This window comes from Suricata suricatta, chromosome 3 (genome assembly GCF_006229205.1).
Source record: "Suricata suricatta isolate VVHF042 chromosome 3, meerkat_22Aug2017_6uvM2_HiC, whole genome shotgun sequence".
Lineage (NCBI taxonomy): Eukaryota > Metazoa > Chordata > Mammalia > Carnivora > Herpestidae > Suricata > Suricata suricatta.
In genome coordinates, this window is record NC_043702.1 from 67,299,402 (window position 1) to 67,319,697 (window position 20,296).

General features: G+C 38.7%; 1 protein-coding gene across 3 annotated transcripts in view; it reads left to right on the forward strand.

Annotated features, from left to right (window-relative positions):
* DPP4 (dipeptidyl peptidase 4) overlaps positions 1 to 20,296 on the forward strand; it is a 78,070-nt gene that overhangs the window by 49,697 nt on the left and 8,077 nt on the right. For 2 of the 3 annotated variants that reach the window (XM_029934484.1, XM_029934485.1), the window contains 11 exons: positions 893 to 1,000; positions 1,263 to 1,330; positions 2,269 to 2,322; positions 2,680 to 2,801; positions 4,514 to 4,561; positions 5,063 to 5,161; positions 7,514 to 7,583; positions 9,901 to 10,095; positions 13,042 to 13,096; positions 13,678 to 13,777; positions 16,099 to 16,163. In XM_029934484.1, the coding sequence (XP_029790344.1) occupies positions 893 to 1,000; positions 1,263 to 1,330; positions 2,269 to 2,322; positions 2,680 to 2,801; positions 4,514 to 4,561; positions 5,063 to 5,161; positions 7,514 to 7,583; positions 9,901 to 10,095; positions 13,042 to 13,096; positions 13,678 to 13,777; positions 16,099 to 16,163 (984 nt within the window). The remainder of the gene's footprint in view (positions 1 to 892; positions 1,001 to 1,262; positions 1,331 to 2,268; positions 2,323 to 2,679; positions 2,802 to 4,513; positions 4,562 to 5,062; positions 5,162 to 7,513; positions 7,584 to 9,900; positions 10,096 to 13,041; positions 13,097 to 13,677; positions 13,778 to 16,098; positions 16,164 to 20,296) is intronic. The other variant, XM_029934486.1, reaches the window with a different exon arrangement.

Sequence of the window (20,296 nt, forward strand, 5' to 3'; positions counted from 1 at the left end):
AGTCGTAAGGCAGCATATTCCTTTCAGGCTGGGATAGATACTCTTCTGCTTAAACTACATTATGTGCTGAGAACTATCTTTTATTGAACTGTGAAAAATGGAAATTTTATAGTATATTTCCATACAACTACTTTTTTGGTAAATTGTTGATCCTATTTAGCAAAATGAAAAGACTTCCCATAAAAATGGTAACGACAGAAATGTTTCCATGTGAAATATACGACAGACATTTCCATATAGAACCCAGTCCGGAAATGGTTAAAGACTTTCTGGCTTTCAAAAAGAAATATGTATTTTAAAAAGAGGGAACAAATCCCTCAAATTACAATCCACTTCTTATCTGAAACAGTAAAAATAATAGTCTGTGTCAAGCCAACAAACAAAACAGCAATCAATTCATCGTTGCTTGAAGGGAAGGGGTGTGAGGAGATGGGTGAAATAGGTGAAGGGGATTAAGAGGCACAAAATTCCAGTTATAATAATAATAATAATGATAATCATTTGTTTCTGTGAAACAGAAAAAATTTACCTCATAAAACTGAAATGCTGACTTTTACACATTTGTAGCCAGAAGTCCATGAGCTATCCTCCACAGAGAGATGTCCAAAGATTATAATACCACTGCTCTGCTCTGTGTTGAGTGTCCACGTAAGCCTCCTCATGTGCTTTCTCTCATTTACTCCGCACAAAAAATACCCTGAGAGAGATCTTTTTGTCTGCATTTTCTAGAAGGAGAATTTTCTCTTGAAAAAAATTTCATCCTGGTTTTATTTGGCAAGTAAATGAAGCATGGGTTTTGGACAGAGATGTTGAGACGACTTTCAAATCAAAGTTGGTGCCTAGATGAGACTAATGTGCGCTAATGTGTTTTTCGTTTTCTACTGCATTCTAGTTTAGGCCCTCAGAACCTCATTTTACCTCTGACGGAAGGAACTTCTACAAGATCATCAGCAACCAAGATGGCTACAAACACATTTGCCTTTTCCAAGTAGATAAGAAAGTGAGTATTCCTATGTGATTTGCTTCAGGTTGATCTCTTTTTTAATGAAAGTAACTTGAAATCATTTGGTAAAGTTGACCAAGGTGTATTAATAATCTGATTAATTCAAATTCCAAAGCAGTATCTGGAGTGCTCTGGGGTGGGGTGGGGACACCCAAGGAGAAGGCCTAAGATCATCTAAACTGTTGCTATAAATGATTTAATCCTCCCCTTAACTTTGGTGAGAGAGTTTAATAAACCTCTTTTCTAAAAATCCCATTAGGATTGCACATTTATTACAAAAGGAGCTTGGGAAGTCATCGGAATAGAAGCTCTTACCAGTGATTACCTGTGAGTATTCTAATAATCAGTTGGATGGATGTAAATATACTTGTTGTAATCACACCCTCTCTGCCCAGAAATAGGGGAAAATCTCCTACAAATAAAGAATAGTCTATTTGGAATGTGTTCAGTACTTTTTTCTTTTTAACATACGGAAGCCTTAATGATTTTCACATATGCTGAGCAGATTTGATACCATGCCACCAAGCGGCTCTACCTCTTGCTCTTACCTGCTTTACATTAGAAGGGCTGCAGCCTCTTTCCTTAAACGGCTTAGAACACTGAACCAGAATCAGGGGCATTTTGTGAAATTTTAACTGGCACCGAATTTTGGAAGGCTTGGAGAGGCTATTTTATCTGTCCGTGTTTCGGCCTTGCTTTTTGGAAAATGGAAAGCTTTGCATAGGCTGTCAGCTACCACACACGAATTGTGGCACGAGAGTGTTATTTTTCATTAGAATCTATGGCACTTTCACAATTCATTATCGGGTGTCACCATGCAGGATTTTTACCCCTGCCCAAAGCAGTCTTTGAAGCTCCTCTTTAGAGCTGGCTCTGTGGCCCTTAGGAAGATAGTAGTTTGTGTTCTAAAACAGAAAATACGGAAAACAATAGACACACATGGGCTCTCAACTTCAGGCTACTTGTCCAGTACATCTGTCTTACAAGAGACCTTTTTTTTTTGTTTTTGTTTTTGTTTTAGTTTTTACTGTCCCTTTAATGAAGGGAGCAATTCCTGCATTCAGATATTGTAGTCTGTTAAAACAACAAAACAAAACACAGAATCTCCTATTTAGAGATAATGGGGAGAAAGTGGCCTCTGGGGAAAAGGAAGGAGGGAAGAACAACCCCAGGAGGGCCAGCACTAATGCTTGGTGTTGAGTTAAACAGAATGCACTTGCCTTTCTTTAAAAACATAATATATATCTCATTTGTCTTCTTCCCAGATACTACATTAGTAATGAACATAACGGAATGCCAGGAGGAAGAAATCTATATAGGTAAGAGCTCTATCAAGTTTTTGACTTGAGTCTTCTTAGCTGAAGAATGATTTCTGGGTTTTTTTTTTCCCCCTTGTCTTAATTAACTAGAATTGTAATTAAGAGCTTCTGTTCCTTTATAAATCAAACCTCCCCATGTCACCAAAAGAGAATGGCTTTATTAGATGCTTTATGTTATTTCCAAACAGTGGGAGGTTTGAGGTTATAATGAATTAATTCATGGAGTTATCTCACACTAAAAAGTTTTTGAGCATTGCTTTGGCATTCTGATAGCTTTGAAACCAGAATATGGCATTGTTCAATTCCATCGTTTCGTTTCTACTTTCATCAACCTTAATTTCCACCATTGGTTTACAGAATCCAACTTAATGACTACACAAAAGTGACATGCCCGAGTTGTGACCTGGAACCAGAGAGATGTCAGTACTATTCTGTATCATTTAGTAAAGATGCAAAGTTCTATCAACTCAGATGTTCAGGTAAGTGTGAATGGGCACGGGCAGGGAAGACAGCACCACCATGTCCGTCTGTCAACCCCCCCTAACATTCCCTCAGGCTGCACACTTGTCTAGCCTTCCACTCACCAGCTGATGTTCCCTCCTCTCTTCAGACAACGTTCACCACCCTCCTGGCTCAGTCTGCCCATCTGTTTCCTTCTGTGTCCTGTCTGGGACATGCTCTTGCTGCCCTGCTCAGTTTTCTTCTCTCGAATCTGAGCCACTCTTGAAATCACTGAAGTCCCTTCTCTTCAAACTTTAAGTGATGTGTTAACCACCTTTTCTCCCCTTCTAACCAGGAGATTTACATGGCTTGCTTTTGACTGAACACACCCATAAGTACACTCACACACTGGAGCCTGTGTATAGCAGAAGCACTTCATTGTTTTAGATAGATGGATGGATGGATAGGTAGATAGTTATTAGATTTTTTTAATCGTAGATCTTTTATTATGTACTTGCCCCTTTGAGAAAATGTATGTGGCTAGTGCCTGTCACCCAGCCTGCTCACTGTTCCATCTTCTGTTGCTGTTTAATTTTCATTTTCCGTATGGTAAATGAAGAAGCTTGGCAAGGACAGGCAAGGACTTCCACAGGTCGCACAGCTAATCAGAGGCCAACAGCACCCAAGCCCAGGTCTCCACCTCCTGAGTGCTCCATAAGCACTATGCTAGATTACTTCTCAAAAAGAAAGAATCCATATATTCTGGAAAGAACTGGCCCCTCGCTGAAAAGAGATCTCCTAACCAGCCAAACGAATCTTTCTTTACCAGCACCTTTTCCTTATCATTATATTTTAGTTTCTGTGACTGGTTTTAGTGACCATTTCTTGGGCATGCATTTCATACTAGGAACAGTGCTAAAAGTTTTATATTTGTGGTCTTGTTTGATTCCTAAGAAAACTCTATAAAGTAGATATTGCCCTCATTTCACATGTAAAGAGATTGAAGTATAGACATGTTGTCCTAAGTGACACAGCAGGTAAGCCAGGATTCAAACCCAGGTCTGTATAGTGCCTTCACTATGGTTCTGATCAAGAATCAAACAGTATTATTTAAATGCATCAAAATTAACTAGCTCACCAAATAGCTTTTTTATACATTACCTTCTAGTCTGCAACTACCACAGTTGGGATAAATAGTGAAGATATGTTCATGTGAGAAAAACACTTTTGCATGCCAGAAAGGAATCGCTTATCCAAGTCAGGCACTGTGCAGATGTGCCCCCTGGCTCAGGACTCCGTGGGGGCGGGGGCGGGGCAAGGAAATCCGCCCTAAGGAGGCGTGGCCTGAGAGCGGGCGTGGTTATCGCAGGATTGTGGACTTGGGGTGGGGAAGGAAGGATAGTAGCCGTCAGAGGTCCCCTGGTTTAGTTCACAGATGAGGAAATTGAAGGGGGCAGCATTCCCAGGGCACCCGGTAGAGCCAGAGGTGCATTTTCTGCTTCATTCCTCTGATCCTTGTGCCTTTTTGGTAATACTTACTACAATCAAATTGCACTTATTTCAAAGAAAAAACAGCTAACACTTAGTAAGCCCCTTATACCACTATGATAGTTATTCTATCAAAGCTAAATGGTATCAAAATGATATCAAAGTTAAGTGGTAACAAATGCCATTTTTGAAAACTATGCTATTTTCTTTTCTTAAAAAAAAAAATCTCACCTAAAATATTTTCCCCTGATTATGTTTATAGGCCCTGGTCTGCCCCGCTACACTTTACATCGAAGCAGCAATGATGAAGGTATTTTCTAAGGTTTCACTTTTCCTTTGCTCATTTTAAGTGTATGAATAGGACCAACATGTACTTAACATAGTGGGATTTTTTTTTTTTTTTTTTTTGGCTTTAGAATGTTTGAATAATGATTTGAACTCCAGGATTCTAATCTAAAGCATGCATAGTCCCTTGGGGCGCCTGGGTGGCTCAGTAGGTTAAGTGTCTGGCTTCAGCTCAGGTCATAATCTCAAGGCCTGTGGGTTCCAGACCCTCACAGGGTTCTGTGCCAACAGCTCAGAGCCTGGAGCCTGCTTTGGATTCTGTCTTCATCTCTCTCTCTGCCTCTCCAAAGCTTGGGCTCTTTCTCTTGCTCTCTCTCAATAATAAATAAATAAACTTTAAAAATTAGTGGGGAAAAAAAAAGAATACATAGTCGACTCCATCAGTGAATTGCCTCTTATTACTGCTTTGCATAATCCATATTATTCACGTGGTAACAAATGACTGCCGTCTGGAATATTTGTTTAGAACTGAGAGTCCTGGAAGACAATTCAGCTTTGGAGAAAATGCTGCAGGAGGTCCAGATGCCCTCAAAAAAACTGGATTTCCTTATTTTGAATGAAACAAGTAAGTTAAATTTCTTTAAGAATAGAACTGCTCATGGAAACACCAATAAAAATGTCTCTAAACGTGATAACTTTTATCTGAAAATATCTGTATTCAAGAATACACATATGTAACTCTAACCTAAGTTTATTTTTTCTATGAAATAGCCTGTCATGAAAACTGGTAGTTTTACTTGTTTAATTTAAAATACAGTACCAGTCTATGTAAAATTTATTCTGTTAAGAGGAAAGCCTTTGGAAAAACTCCAGTATTGCTACTTCAGCTTCATTCTGTTAGTAACTCTGTTCTATAAAGTATTAGTTGTGCATTTAATTTAATGATATCCTAATATATTTTGCCTCTAACCCAAAGAGATAAAAAAATATGTCTGAGATAAACGTATAAAAAAATTAGGGTTGGCTGTAAAATGTTGAAACTTCAGACTCCAAAGAGAAATCCTGGATTTTGTAACCTTCTCCCTGCCACAGTTAGCCTTGTCCCTGTGCAGGGAGTCTGAGTCTAGCACTGGTCATGTGCAGAAACCACTAAGAATGGGGTGGAGGTGGGGTTCTTTGAGCAGGAAATGCAGTCGGTTCATTTTTATTTGTTTGCTTTTTTTTCCATTAAGAGCTAATTACTCATAGGAGATGGGGGAATCCACCAGGACTGATTTATTTTACATATTTTTAAAAAACATACAGGCTAATAATAGAAAAGATTCAAAAAGATTCATCCAAGTTTAAATAGCAGGAAAGGCCCCGGAAAGCAGGAGGTGCTTCTGGAGAACTCAGAGTGGGGCTACTCAAATGAAACGTGCATAAGAATCACCGGAATGGTGCTAAGGCAGCGTTCTGTGATCCCGCAAGGGGTGAGCCCAGGGTTCAGAGTCTGTGACTCGCTCCTTGGCGATGCCAGTGCTGCTGGCCCCTGAATCAGGCGTGACGGGCAAGGATTTAGAGTTCTGGAGAGCCACCTGGACTGTTGGTGCAGAAGGCACTGCGCACTGAGGTAGGATAAAAAGTGGAGGATCCCAAAAGTTTCTGACTCAGAGAAGCCACAGGACTGGATGGACAATCTGATAGGGAGTGAGGATGGAGCTTAGAGCCAGAGACTCCAGCTGTGAGGCGGGTGTACATTCAAACTCCAGGAAAGGAAGACCTGGAGGGAAGAGGGGAAGAGGCCCAGGAGGAGGGGCAGAAGGTGGTGGGACTGGGGATTACAAAGAACCCGCCCCCCAAAGAAAACACTGATCTTCAGAATGATGGAACTAAAACACTTCTAATCAACTAGTATCCATTCAAACAAAGGAGAGATCAAATGATGAGTTTGTCATACTTACTGAAAACAACATGGTCAACACACGGCTTCACACTCTATTAAGGAAATAATAACTCAAATATAGAAGGCATAAAATAATCAGCCAAAGGCAAATTAAAGAGAAATCTATTTATATAAAGATTTTACTCCTAAAACTTTCCTTTTACATCAACTGAGATAACTATAACAAGACAGAAAAGAAAAGAAAGACAGAAAGAAGAATGTAAAGAAGCAGCAGCTCTAGAGATACGAATTATTTCCCCCTTCAGGTTAAATCTATTGAAGCTGGAAATAATCTGATTAAAATATGGAACATCTCTCTCCCTGTCTCGCTCTCTTTCTCTCTCTCACTCTCTTGCTCTCTAAGATTTATTAGTGTACCTCATCATCTTGAATCTCTGGAGCACAGGAAACCAATTCGTTATTTAGGGACAAATTTTATTAAACTGATGCTAAATCAAGCACAAAGAATTAAACAGATCTGCAGACCATACAGAACGTTCACAACAGTCTGCTCCGTGTAAACCTGATTTCCTTCTGTGAAACACGGAGCTGAAAATGGGAACTCAGCTCTGCGGTCTGGGATGGCAATAAGAATTACAAAAATGTTATTAAATCAGAATTTTAAAATAGAGTTGGGGCCAACTAAAAATCCTAAACATCTTCAAGAAAATTCAAGAAGAGGAAAACATTTTGGAGGAAAACTTAGAACATAAGCCATAAACAAACTAGATAAGTAGATCAGATGCCAAAGAACAGAATCATAAAAACAAAACATTAGCAATTCTAAGATGCACTTTTATTTTTACCAGGCACCAATGTATTTAATAGATACATTAGAAATGACTTTATGGCTTTAATCTTGACTAGTATCCTACCCTGAAGGAGAATATTTTTATATCTTAAAAACATACTGAATCCAAGCAGTTTGTTTTCTTTCTCAATTCTAATGTAACAAACTGTTGACTCCTAGCTATGATTTATCACTGACAAAGAGACTAGATCATGTGCAAATAATTATTCTTACTTTACTAATTAATCTTTCTGATTGTTTAGAATTTTGGTATCAGATGATTTTGCCGCCTCATTTTGATACATCCAAGAAATATCCTCTCCTAATAGACGTGTAAGTATTCAAGAGGAAGGAACAATTTGGAAGTTAATCATTGTACTTTTTTTTTTTTTTTTTACCCAGGGCAGCTTACAGAAAATTAATGTTTAAAAATGTTTAAAAAATCCTTTTTCTCTTCCTGAATCCTTGTGAAACAGTTTTACTGTTTCCTTCTTCCATTTTGCACTCACAAACCAAACCTTTGTTTTCTACTATCTTTCTAACGGAGAGAGTAGACATCTCTTTTGTCATATTTTTGTTTTGATTTGTTTCTGAAATACAAAGGAATTCCAAAGAATTTTCAGGTCCCAGTTTTATCCTTATCTGCACATTTTAACATGCAAGAGATAGGTATTAATAGTGTTAACAATTTCTCTACCCCCAGATTTGCCCCCACATCTCCAATGGTGGCCTTTCATTCACTAGGACATCACTATTCTTTTCCATTAGTTCCTGAAATATCACTGCCTGGTATTTTCCATTCCCATATTTGGTGAAGAGATGTGATCTAGGAAATTATTCATTATAATCCAGACGTCTTCAGGTCTTAGAGAAACTTCTGAAATCACAAATCTTGGGACAGTAAATGTAAACTCATGCACATTCTAAATTCGGCATCTTTGTAAAATAGTTTTGATAATGATTGGGAATATATTTTACTGTACTCCTTCTAAAATTGCCCCGATCTCACATTTGATGTGACAATGCCACTCTTTCTGTCTTAGCTTGTCTCATTTCCTTTATTAAAAAAAAAAAAAGCCAAAATAAACCAACAAATGTGCTGGGGACCTGCTGCACACCAGGTGATTTGCAAAACTATATGAGGAGTTCTATTGCGCCCATTTATAGGAGAAAAAAAGGAGCGGTGTTGATGTCCAACAGAGCCTGTTGCACTGTATTTACAGTTCCATGTGAACAAAAAATAAAAGCTCAAAGATAGAGAAAAGGTATTTTAAACTTTGAAATATGCTGTATGATTTTCAGTAAGCCTTATTACTTTGACTACAGTGACACTAATTTGCTTTAGGTTTTAGCCCCCATATTGAAAACAGATCCTTTAGAAAAGAGTGATATTTTTATCTCTTTGACTCCCTAGTAAGGAATGGTTAGACCTCCCCTTTATAAGGAAAGTTTAAAAAAACAGGATAAATTTACTGCCTGTTTCTTTTCAGTTATTTTTCTTTTCCCATCCTTAGATGTCTAAATCTTTGCTTTCTATTTTTTTTTTAAATAATGTTGTTTAATCTTAGGGGGTTAGGTGACTTGACACATAACTAATATTAAGGGAAGCTGTTACTGTACCAAATCTAATATCATGGAATCTAGTATCATTTCACATGTTGTTAAAAAAATGTTTACTCACCCAAGAAATGCACAAGAGCATTCTTCTCCTTAAAAGTTAGAATGTTACAATATTTAGTTTAAAATTAAAGTAATATAATGTTTGTTAAAAACCAAAGTTCTTTTGATGGAACAACGGCATGCGCTAGAGGGACAGTGAGCAGATCAGTAGGAGAAATGGGCTTGGAGGGAGAGGTCTAGGTCCAGGAGTCCTGTAGATGGTGCAAAGATAGCGCTATTGGGAGCTTGCCTTGATTAACAAATGGAAATGAGAGGGCTTGATGGAAAGTGTGCATCCAGCTGTGTGGGAGTGGGTTATAGCCTGTAAAGATCGCTGATATCAGGGAGTTACAGTCTTTAGTAGGTGGAATGCTGAACAACAACATACCCAATTCTCAATACAGTCCACTTCTTTCTCCTTTGAAGTTTTAAGGAATAGCATTCATTCATACTTTGGCCCATTCCACTATGACTCATGCACATTTGCCTTACTGTGCAACCCCATCTAGGGTTGGGGAAGAAACTGCATATTATACAGCAGTCAAAGTAATCCTTAAGGAAGTTCCAGCCTAGGAAATACATGTGTGGTCGAGGAGTGGTTGTAAGCCAGGGAGGAAAGATATAGTCAAAGCTGCATTTATTGTCATCCTCATTAATTTTTCCAAAACAACTTCCCTATCCCAACTATTAAGTCTTTATCTCTTTGATTTCCAACAAACATATGACTTAGAAAATGTTGGCCTATGAAGTCTGTGTTTGATACCAGTCTTCAAAGGTAATACTGATGGACATCTTTGAAGGAGACACACAGCCGTTATAGTCATGTTGCCAGGTTTTAGAGGAACCATTGTTGAAGCCCTGGTGGCTGGCACAGTTTCAGGCTCATGACCTGGTGAGATGCACACTTCTTGTCCACAGGGAGTAGAAATACAAGCACTCCTTATTTGATTCCGAAAAACCACAAAGGCTAACAATTTGGGATTTTTCACAGATATGCAGGCCCGTGTAGTCAAAAAGCAGACGCTGTCTTCAGACTCAGCTGGGCTACTTATCTTGCAAGCACCGAAAACATTATCGTAGCTAGCTTTGATGGCAGAGGAAGTGGTTACCAAGGAGATAAGATCATGCATGCAGTCAACAGAAGACTGGGAACATTTGAAGTTGAAGATCAGATTGAAGCAGCCAGGTGAGTGACTAGGAGATGAAGTCTAAGATCATCTGATTTTCCTCCCTCGTTTATGTTTCAAAGTTGTAAAGTGTAAAGAATATGAAGTGTTCTGGGATGAACCTTTCATCTTTGGGATGCATTTTTCATGAAGATATCACATTTATATAAAAAATATATGTCATTATAGACTTATATAAAGGTTAACTTTATGTGTGTGACTCTAGAGAGTTGGTATATGTGCTACCACCACCTTCTAGGAACAAAGACTCGAAATTCTTCTAACACATGGACAAACTGAGGAGTAAATGCACCCAAGTAAACACCTAACTCAACAAGTGAGCCATCCCTGTCGTCAAGTGCAAGTGAAGGAGTTAGTGTTCCTTTAGAGTGGAAGGAGCTACACCACGTGTGACAGCTATGAAGTCCTAGGAGTGGCGCTCTCAGTCTGGCTGAGGGTTACTTTGCCACTTGAGGTAAATTTTGGAGCATAGCCATCAACACTCACAATTATAAGGGCCTCATTAAGTATGAACCACATGTCATTCTTGTGCTTTCAGTCATGGGACCACAGATAGACATGATCTGGCTTAAGAGAAATTTTAATCATCAATAATGGTCACTATGTAATGCACATGTAACATGGGCAGTGTTTTTCCTGAATTTTCATGGGAACTGCACAGCAGCCCTGCAAGGTTGGTGTCTGTACCCCCACATTTCAAGTAAAAAAAAAATTCCAGGCTCTTAGGCTAGGCAGTGTGCCAAGGGAAGTCAGGATTTGAATCCAGTCTCCAACTCACATACAGCTTCATTCAACTGGTAAATGGGAAATGTAGTCTTTGAATTCTGTAACCAACTGCATGGATGTCGTGGGAAACATTATAAGTGGTTGATTTAAAATAATGCTGTGAAATCATAAACTAGCAAATGCAGAAAAATTGTGAATGATCAAGTGGGTGGAAGTAAATTCCTTTAAAAACAAGAAACAACCAAAGAGAAGAGGACTGTTTATTAAGTATCCATAAGTCTCTTACACCAAAGTTAATGAATGATTAGCTATTTTTCCTTTAAAGTAAAAAAGAGAGAAAGGGAGGTTTAGATTAGAGAGAGGATGAACTGGTTCAGGAGTAAAGCTGTGATATTTTATTTTTTTCTGTTTTATTAATTTTTGAGAGAGACAGAGAACGAGTTGGGAAGAGAGAGAGGGAGAAACAATCTGAAGCAGGCTCCAGGCTTCTAGCTGTCAGCACAGAGCCCATTGAGGGGCTCGAACCCACAAACTGTGAGATCACGACCTGAGCTGAAGTTGGATACTTAACCAACTGAGCCACCCAGGTGCCCCAAAGCTCTGATATTTTCAAACTAAATATTTATCCAAATTGATCCTCTGTGAGAAAGGGCAGACCTTCTAGTGCTTCTCAAATCCAACATTACAGAATTGCTATCCACAATATACATCTCCAGTTTAAAAAGTTAATGCAGGGCCCTTGGGCAGTCGGTCAGTGAAGCAGCCAGCTCTTCGTCTCAGCTTAGGGCCTGGTCTCCCAGTTCAGTGACTTCGATCCCTGCATGTGTCTCTGAATTGATGACGCAGCCTGCTTGGCATTCTGTCTCTCCTCTCTACCCCTTCCCTGCTTGTGCTCACTCGCCTGCTCTCTCTCTCTCTGTCTCAAAATAAATAAACTTAAAAAAAATAAAAAATAAAAACGTAATGAGAGGTAGTGTATTTATACAACAGAATACCATTTTGGTGACTAAAAAGAACAAAATACATAGATGAATCTCACAGGCTTTTGGATGAAAGAAGCCAGGCAAAAATGTGTATTATCCTGCATGACCCATTTTATATAAAGTTCAAAAACAGGCACGGATTGGAATCCTATAAAAGGAAAATATTTTATGTTTTCCTATTGCAAAGGGAGAAATGAGCCAGAGGCTTCCAGGGGATAGGAATGTGCTATATGTTAGTTTTTAGGGTGTAGTCACTTCGTAAAGGCTTAGCAAGTGTACACTCATGATTTGGTGGACATTTCCATACATACATGTGGTCTAAGTTTTAAAAGTTTACAGATAGAAGATAGTGAATTGAAAACTACTTAATTGTAATTTTTCGCTAATAATGCTTAACTCAGGGCAGCCTAAGGCATATATCTAAAATTGAAAACACAAAAATTCTCCAAGTCACATACAGGTCAACATAAGGTCACCACCCCACATCAATACTACAAAGTTAAAGAGTCCCATTTTCTAGATTTCTTCTTAAAGGGAACAAATTACCTTTTGATGTAAGGCTAAGATTAAGAAAAGAGTGCAAAGAACATTTTTTTTTATTTCTTTACCTCAATACCAATCCTGAACACAATTTAGCAGCAAAAAGACTTCTTTCTTCATCAAGGAAAAACTGCATCCTATTTATTGAGTGCTGAGCTAACTAATCAACACCCAGCATAAGAAGGGATTTATTTAGACAATGATGTTTAAGTTCTCAGGTAGGGGCCCAGAGACATTTCTAAGCCCTACCCAGATGTTCTCCCTGCCTCTCTATTTCTCCATGGCAGGGGCAGCCTCTCTTAAACTCAAAAACATCTGGAGAGATTTAAATTCAATTATGTAAAGAAAAGTGCATCTGGGCTGCAAATTTTTATATAAAGCTGTGAAAAAAACTGCCAGGATTTGTTTTCTGTGAAACACACACACACACACACACACACACACACACACACACACACACATGCAAACAGACAAAATTTTTATGGACTCCAACAAAAGTAAACCGTGTTCATCTGACCCCTGAGTTTAAATGACAGAAACCCTTCTCAGGTGTTTATTTGATTGCCAGCGTAATTAATCCTGGATTCCAATAGGATGAAATAGAGAACAAATGGCAGGGCTTCCTAATTGTGTACTTACCTTAGTTTTCTATACACAATGCAATGCTAATTCATGGACTTCTTCCATGTATTTTAGACGATTTTCAAAAATGGGATTTGTGGATGACAAACGGATTGCAATTTGGGGCTGGGTGAGTAGTTGGTTAATGAATCTGTATGCATATAGTTAGTGACTATAATCCAGAGCATGATTATTTATATTTGGCATGTAAATATTTAGAGATGGAAATCATGTATTTTTAATCTAAGAAGATCCAAATAAAATGTCTTCAATCTTTAGGCAGTGAGTCCCTGTTAGACATACAGCTTTGTTTATTCTGTTTAAGGAGGGAGCTGAAGGAGGTAAGGAAAAGAGAGGATGGAGGAGAATGTCCCGGAGGGAGAGTAGCAGACAAAAAAGGAGGGAGATTTTTCTCATGAGTCAAAGTCAGTAAAGATCTAGTGTGTATTGATTTTGTTTTTTTTCAATTAGTGTCCAGCAAACTTTTGACGCCTTTCCCCCTTAGACCTATCAAGAAATGGGATGAGGGCTCTGAAAGTGTAGTCTTTAGATATTGTCCAATTAAGGCCAATTTAAGCCCTTCCCTACCATGCTTTCTATCTCTAAAGAGGCACAGTATATAAAGATGTGAGAAATATGGAAACTGCGACTTGCTTACCATATGTCCTGAATTCCTTTACCTCCACAAAAATAACTGTTTCCATTCCTTAGTCATATGGAGGGTACGTGACCTCAATGGTCCTGGGAGCAGGCAGTGGCGTGTTCAAGTGCGGAATAGCCGTGGCGCCCGTCTCACGGTGGGAGTATTATGGTATGTAATTACTATCAGGTACAAAAAGACACAGAATGGTGACCTTAAAATGTCAATGACAGAATCATTCCTTTTTGAGTTTCAGTGTTTCCTCAGGAAATAAGCTGATTCATCATAGATGTACTTTGTGGTTATCCAAGATCAAATGATCTCACTTATTCTGCTATTGCAAAAGGCTGGGTGGTATTATTTGATATCTACACATTTACTTATCAATAAATGCTGTTTTACAAATTTCAAAACATCTCTAATGATACCTTTCTGCAGATAAACCCTTCCTTATGTTTATTCTGCTTTGAGCTTTGGGGCTTCACGTATAAGGTCAAAAATAAGTAGGGCTCTTTAGGTGGGAAAAGGAGAATAGGGACAAGGAAATACCTACGGGGTCTGTCTCTAAGTTAATGAAAGCCACTCTAGGATCTCCTTTTCATCATTCAGAAAATAATTATATAAGGCATCATACACATGTAAGACTATAATTCCCAGGGGGAGGGAGTGAGCAGATGAATTATTTTCTGCACCTCTTCAGACCCCATCTCAAATCCTTTATGTGATAGACTCATTGATACCAAACATGCTTATTAAATATTTTTGGCCCCAATATATGGTAGTACCAATCTTGTGGAAAGCCTTTTTTAAAGCCTAAGTCAAGAGAAGCCAATGTACAGATAATAAAGTATAAACACATAATAATTAAATAAAATTTGCTGTCTTTCTGTAAAAAATAAAAGGAAAACATAATTATAACTTAGTCCATACACAAATGGATTTGTTTTCATAGAATACTTTCCTGCTTGATACTAATAGTTCTGTTGCATAGCTTGTTTTTGGAGACCTCTGGTGGCCAATAAAATAATAGATGCAACCTTTATGAGTTTAAATGTCTAATAAGAGAGCTTTATTAAACATATATGGACCAACCCAACTTTCCAGACTCAGGAACTTTCTAGAATTATTACATATGTGTTAATTTGAATAATTTTATTCAAAGATCAGATAGAAGGAATCCATAAATTGTATTTCAAAGATGTATTATAACTCTATTATGCATTTAAGTTAAACTATTATTAAAACTTCGGGTCTTCTCACACATGTAAATCTGATTACGTAGGAAGTAAGGGTTATTATGTTCTAGGACAAGAAGAATTAAGGTCTTCTGTTGTTTGGGAAAAAATGTATTTTGTCCTTAAGGACTATTCCCATTCTATCATATGAACAACCTAAAGTATCCATATTTAAATGTTAAAATGTATGCATATTTTATGAAGATCTTATATTTTAAAATGTCCTTTAAAATATTATATTTTCTATGTTAGTGTCCTCTAGACCTGTAAAGTTGCCTATAGTCTGTATTCCTTTTAATCAAAATGATAAAATACTGCCATTATTTATTTTGGAGGACAGTATTTTGATTTCCATAGGAAAAACATAACGAATACATGTGGAGTAATTAACACTCATTATCAATATAGTTTTTAAATCTACTATGCCAGTCATTTAAAAAGGGTTAGAATGTTACCTAAGGTGGTTATTGTTGTTGTGTGTATGTGTATAATATATTCATATATATGATGTTTAAAAATAGGACAAAAATATGTTTAATTATCCAAAATAACCAATTATGCAGCCATATTTATAGACAAAAGAGCTTACATTATTTCAGCAGATATTAATGTAACCTATTTCACAGTACACAACTGTTATAATGCCAAAATTGAGGGCTCACCACAAAATGAGAAAAAACAGATGTTTAACTTGCATTGTGATAGAGTGAGCTAATACAGGGATATGCAGCAAATAAATGATACATGAATTCTTTGTTTTCATTATAGTGAGTTTTAACCTGCCCTCCCCCCAAAATCTGATTTAAGCAGGCAACTAGTAATTGAACATTATAAGGGATTTCCAAACGGAAATTAAGGTATATGCTTATGTCAGAATTAAAACCTCAAGACAGTCGAGGCAATAAATGACTGTCTAACTTAGATTCTTTGTGAGGGTCAGATGGTAATGTAAAGAGCCCTTACCTTTTAGCACTCCACGGTTGCTTTTTATGCACATGGGTTATTGATTGGGTTCTAGATCATCTAGTTTGATCTCCCTCTACCCTCATTGGTTGTGGCTAAGTATGGAAAAATGTGAGTCTGAGCAGGTGTGTCTGGTTGCTTTAACAAGCCTGATAACAATGATCTTGAGGGGACAGTCCGGAGAGGCATACTATACTATACAAGTTAGACCCATGAGAGCACATAAAGTAACTCAATAAAAAGAAGAAAAGTCTTACTGTGTGAATTAAGTGTTTTTAAATTTTTTCATCACAGATTCAGTGTATACAGAACGTTACATGGGTTTGCCAACTTCTGACGACAACCTTGACTATTACAGGGTAAGAGATGAGAAGCCAGACCCATTTTATAACCTATTTATAAGTTGTTTAAGAACATTTTTAAGTGTATCTATTCTAGAAAATATATATTTTTTATTTCCAACAAAATTCTTGTTAAAAAGAAATAACACAGGTGGTTTAGAGATACTCCAATAGCTTCCCCTTCTACATTCTGCATAATTAGTCTTTATCGTATGCTATATAGGTCACAATATGCATTCATTTGGAAATACAAAGCAACACCAGATAATTACTTTAATTATAAAAATTTCATTTAGAAAACATGTCAAATTCAACATATTCCTTTAGAGCCCATAAGACTCTCTAAACCTTTTGCTCTATATTAAAATGTCTATGGTATTATCATAATTAAGATGTATGTACAAGCCTATGATTTTCTTATTCATACCAACTATGTACAGTTTGTGCAAACCAGATTTGAGTGGAACAGGTGACTGGTAGGTACAGTTGGGCAGCGCCCTGCAAAACCCTTGAACCCACATTACTGAATAGCACCCAGCATGGCTAGCTGATGGGAGACAAGTGGGCGGGTTGCTTTGCAGACGAGCTATAGCACTGAAAATGTGGCCTGGAAGTAACAGTCATTGGCAGTGGCGTGTGCTAGCATGGATGCCATGGCGGAACCAGGGCGCTGTCTCTGGTGCCACACTGATGTCGCCGCAAGTGCTAGCCTAAGCCTAGGGACCTCTGTAGCACTTAGACTCAGGAAAGTTTTGGAAGAGCCAATCTGTCATGTTTGTTGAAACGCCAAAATTTGTAGATGACAAAGTAAGTCATCTCATGTTTACCTTCTCTGGAGGAAATTGGAAACTCTTCTCAGGACAGTGAATTAAAAAGCAAGAAAAACAAAAACAGGAGTAAGTTACCACGATTTCTCATCTGTGCCACAAGTCTCTCTGCACACGGGCTTCATATCAATGCATTGCTCTGAACGGTATTTGTATGTTTTTGTAAGGTGCCACCATTACTATAGATTCTGAATCATGTGATCAAAACACAGTAAAACTCATAGTATTTCGAGTTTTGTAACCTAAGTATACACAGTTTAGTTTTCCCTCTTTGTGCTTTATTTATGAAGGCTCAGCATAGAGGCCATGCAGGGAGGAGCTTGTGGCTGTGTCTGGGACTGCGTGTGTGTGTTTTCCTCTCTGTTTTGCAGTCAAGATAGGAAAGTGACAACCTGTAAGGTGACATGCACAAATCATCTTCCACTACAAAGTGGTCCCATGGTCAGGTTGTCTCCATTTCCGCTGGTTTTCCCCCCGAATACTTTGGACTCAATTTTTCCCATTCTTCTTCCTCCATGCCCAATAAGTTATTGTAGACATCTTTCTTCATCACCATTTTGCTGCTGTCACAGGACTATCTGCTTTTCTAATAATAATGCGACCGGTGTCCCCTTCGCTTGTCTTACACTCCAGTCTATACCACAGAGAGGTGTGAGATTAATCCCCACCTTCCCACAAGCAACACTTTCATAGATCTTTTGTGTGACTCAGTTGAATCCAACTCTCAGTCTTTAACCAGGGGGTCAGCCTCCTTCTCACAATGGTCTAGTTCACTTACAATGATCACTGTTCTCTGAATATTTCTGGGCCTTTTCCGGTTCTGTTCCTTATGCCTGGAATGTCACTTCCCCTATATCTCCATTTACTAGGAAATCTGTACTGATCTTCTAGTAGACTGGCATCCCTTTTGATTCTTATGACATTTTCTTGTATCTCTCTTACTCTCAGGTGCTCTTGAACTCATGGTTATTTTGTACTCCCTTTTCCCCTCAACACTATTATTAACTGTTCAAGTCTTCACTCAGCATTGAATTCTTATATTACCCAGTCTGACCTGACCTTAAACCTTGATTTAAGATCTTTTTGAAAGGAAGCAGGCTTATAAAAGTTGCATGTCCCCATCACTTCTCTCATTTTCCATCGGGAATTTTCTTGTCCATAACCTGACCAGGACGCAATGGTATGCCTATTTGCTGAGTTGCTGAAGGGTTCTCCAAAATATCCCAAAGTACTAACAACTGCTGGAACAGAGGCATACTGTCCAGGACCCTAACCCTGACTCTAGAATCTGCTGGGTGTTAAGTCAAAAATCCAGGTTAAATATCCCATTCTGAAAAGTCTTTGAACCTAGAAGCACAGGGTTAAGTTCAAACTCTGACATCTAGGGGAGTCCACACCACCTACTGTAACTTCCCTCAATGAACATCAGCCACCAGGGTGTTTCCTCTTGTGCCAGCCCTCCCCCTCTAGGATGATCGATTTTGATCTACAATTTTATCCTGCATGTTTTCCAGATTTTCCCATACACTCCTCATTCCCACTCTTCCTCACCTCTACTCGCCCTGAGGTGGCCACGTTCGTCTCTCCCCTTAGGTGCTCGCCGCATGAGGTAGTCATGTAAATAGAAGTCCCTTCCCACTGCCAATGGCAACACACGCACACTGGGTGCACAGAGTCACTCTTTCACTTCACTGTACAGATGGCACCCGAGGACTGTTTAATCCTTCCACGCCAGGAGTCGAGTTTTCTTGGCACAAAATTCAGTGCTGGCAATGGACACATTAAAACTGCCAGTACCAGGGAGCTAAAGGTTCCCAATGTGTTACTCAGAGGAATGCTTTGGGAGGGTGAGAGTTAAGGTGTGTAGGGAAAGTGAGGCAAACGCGTTCACTAAATTGTTTCCACCCTGGTAAGTTGCTTCCTCAGAGTGTGGAGAGCCGAATCTGAGTGCCTATATTTGGTGCACAGCAGGCTTTAGAATAAAGCTGCCCTCCTTTGTTTTTTAAATAAGCCTGTGCTTTTGTCTCTGGCAAGAATACATTCAAAGATTCTATTTTCCTCTGAGGCCCCAGCTGCCCCTCTGGACCCCATCTTTTACTTTCCTTTCCCAGGTTGTTTTTATTTCTCTCTCTCTCCTTCTCTCCCTCCCCTCTCCTCCCACCCTTTTGGAAAAGACAAAGAAGACAGCTCCTTAGAGGCTTTCAGTACCCTGTGCATGTCTGTGGGTCAGAAGGGGATATTTTGAAAATGATTCCCATTTAGTCTGACTCATGGACTCTCTTCAATACATCCAGGATAGGAAGGACCAAAGTGAGCAATAAGCAAGCCCCTGATCTTTGTTTACATTTGCAGCTAATGAATCATCAATATAGTAGCCAGGATTATAGCCTTTATAAGAGAAGACAATTTTTAAATTAAAAAAAAATGATAAAAATGATTCATTATTAGGTCATTGATGACCTAGGTTTGGAAGGATTTAGAGAAGCCCACATCACCCAGAGAAGGACATTTTATGAAATAAAGGTCCTACTTATGGTTTAGGAAAGGGAATTTGAGAAACAGGGAGGGGGGTGCCATGTAGAGTTGTTCGGTTTGTGCACTGCTAAAAACCAGTCTACACTCCAGTCACTAAGACATGCACCTCTGGGGCTGCATGGAACCAGAAGGAATGCCTTTGCCTACTCTTACAAAGCTCCCACATGGATTAGTAGACCTTAGGACTAAGGCTCAGACCCAGTGCAGTGACATGAAGTGTCTCTGTAAGACCCTGGTAGATAATCACCCAACTACTGCCAAGTGGCAAGCACTTTTAAAGGTAGCTCTATGGAAACATCTTTTCACTGAAACAGTGAGTGTCAGTCCACAGCAGACCAAAATGTGACAGATTTGAGTAAAGGAATCAGATAATGAGAAAACCCTCAGCCCTAATAGTAAGAAGCAAATCGCAGCTGCAGCCACACCTTGAGGCGTATGTTCCTCGCAGACACTGATGAGTGGTCTTTCATATGGTCAGTCCTCGGCCGTTTTAATCACATCTATTAAAAAAAATTAACATGTGGTAGACTTTCACTCACCCATTCAAGGTGCCTGGCATTTTAATTGTTCAGAAGTTTATTAACTTGTTGATGAGATAAAGCATGCACACAAAATTTTCAAAGAAATTTAAAAGAGAGTAGGTAATAAACCATGAACTCAAATATGACAGAGTGCCTATGTGTGGAAAAGACCAGAGGTTTCCAAGTTGTGATTAGCCCCGGGAAATTTGAATTTTGAGCATGTGGGGAAGGGACAGGAAGTGACCAAGAAGTTTGGATTTCACCTTCC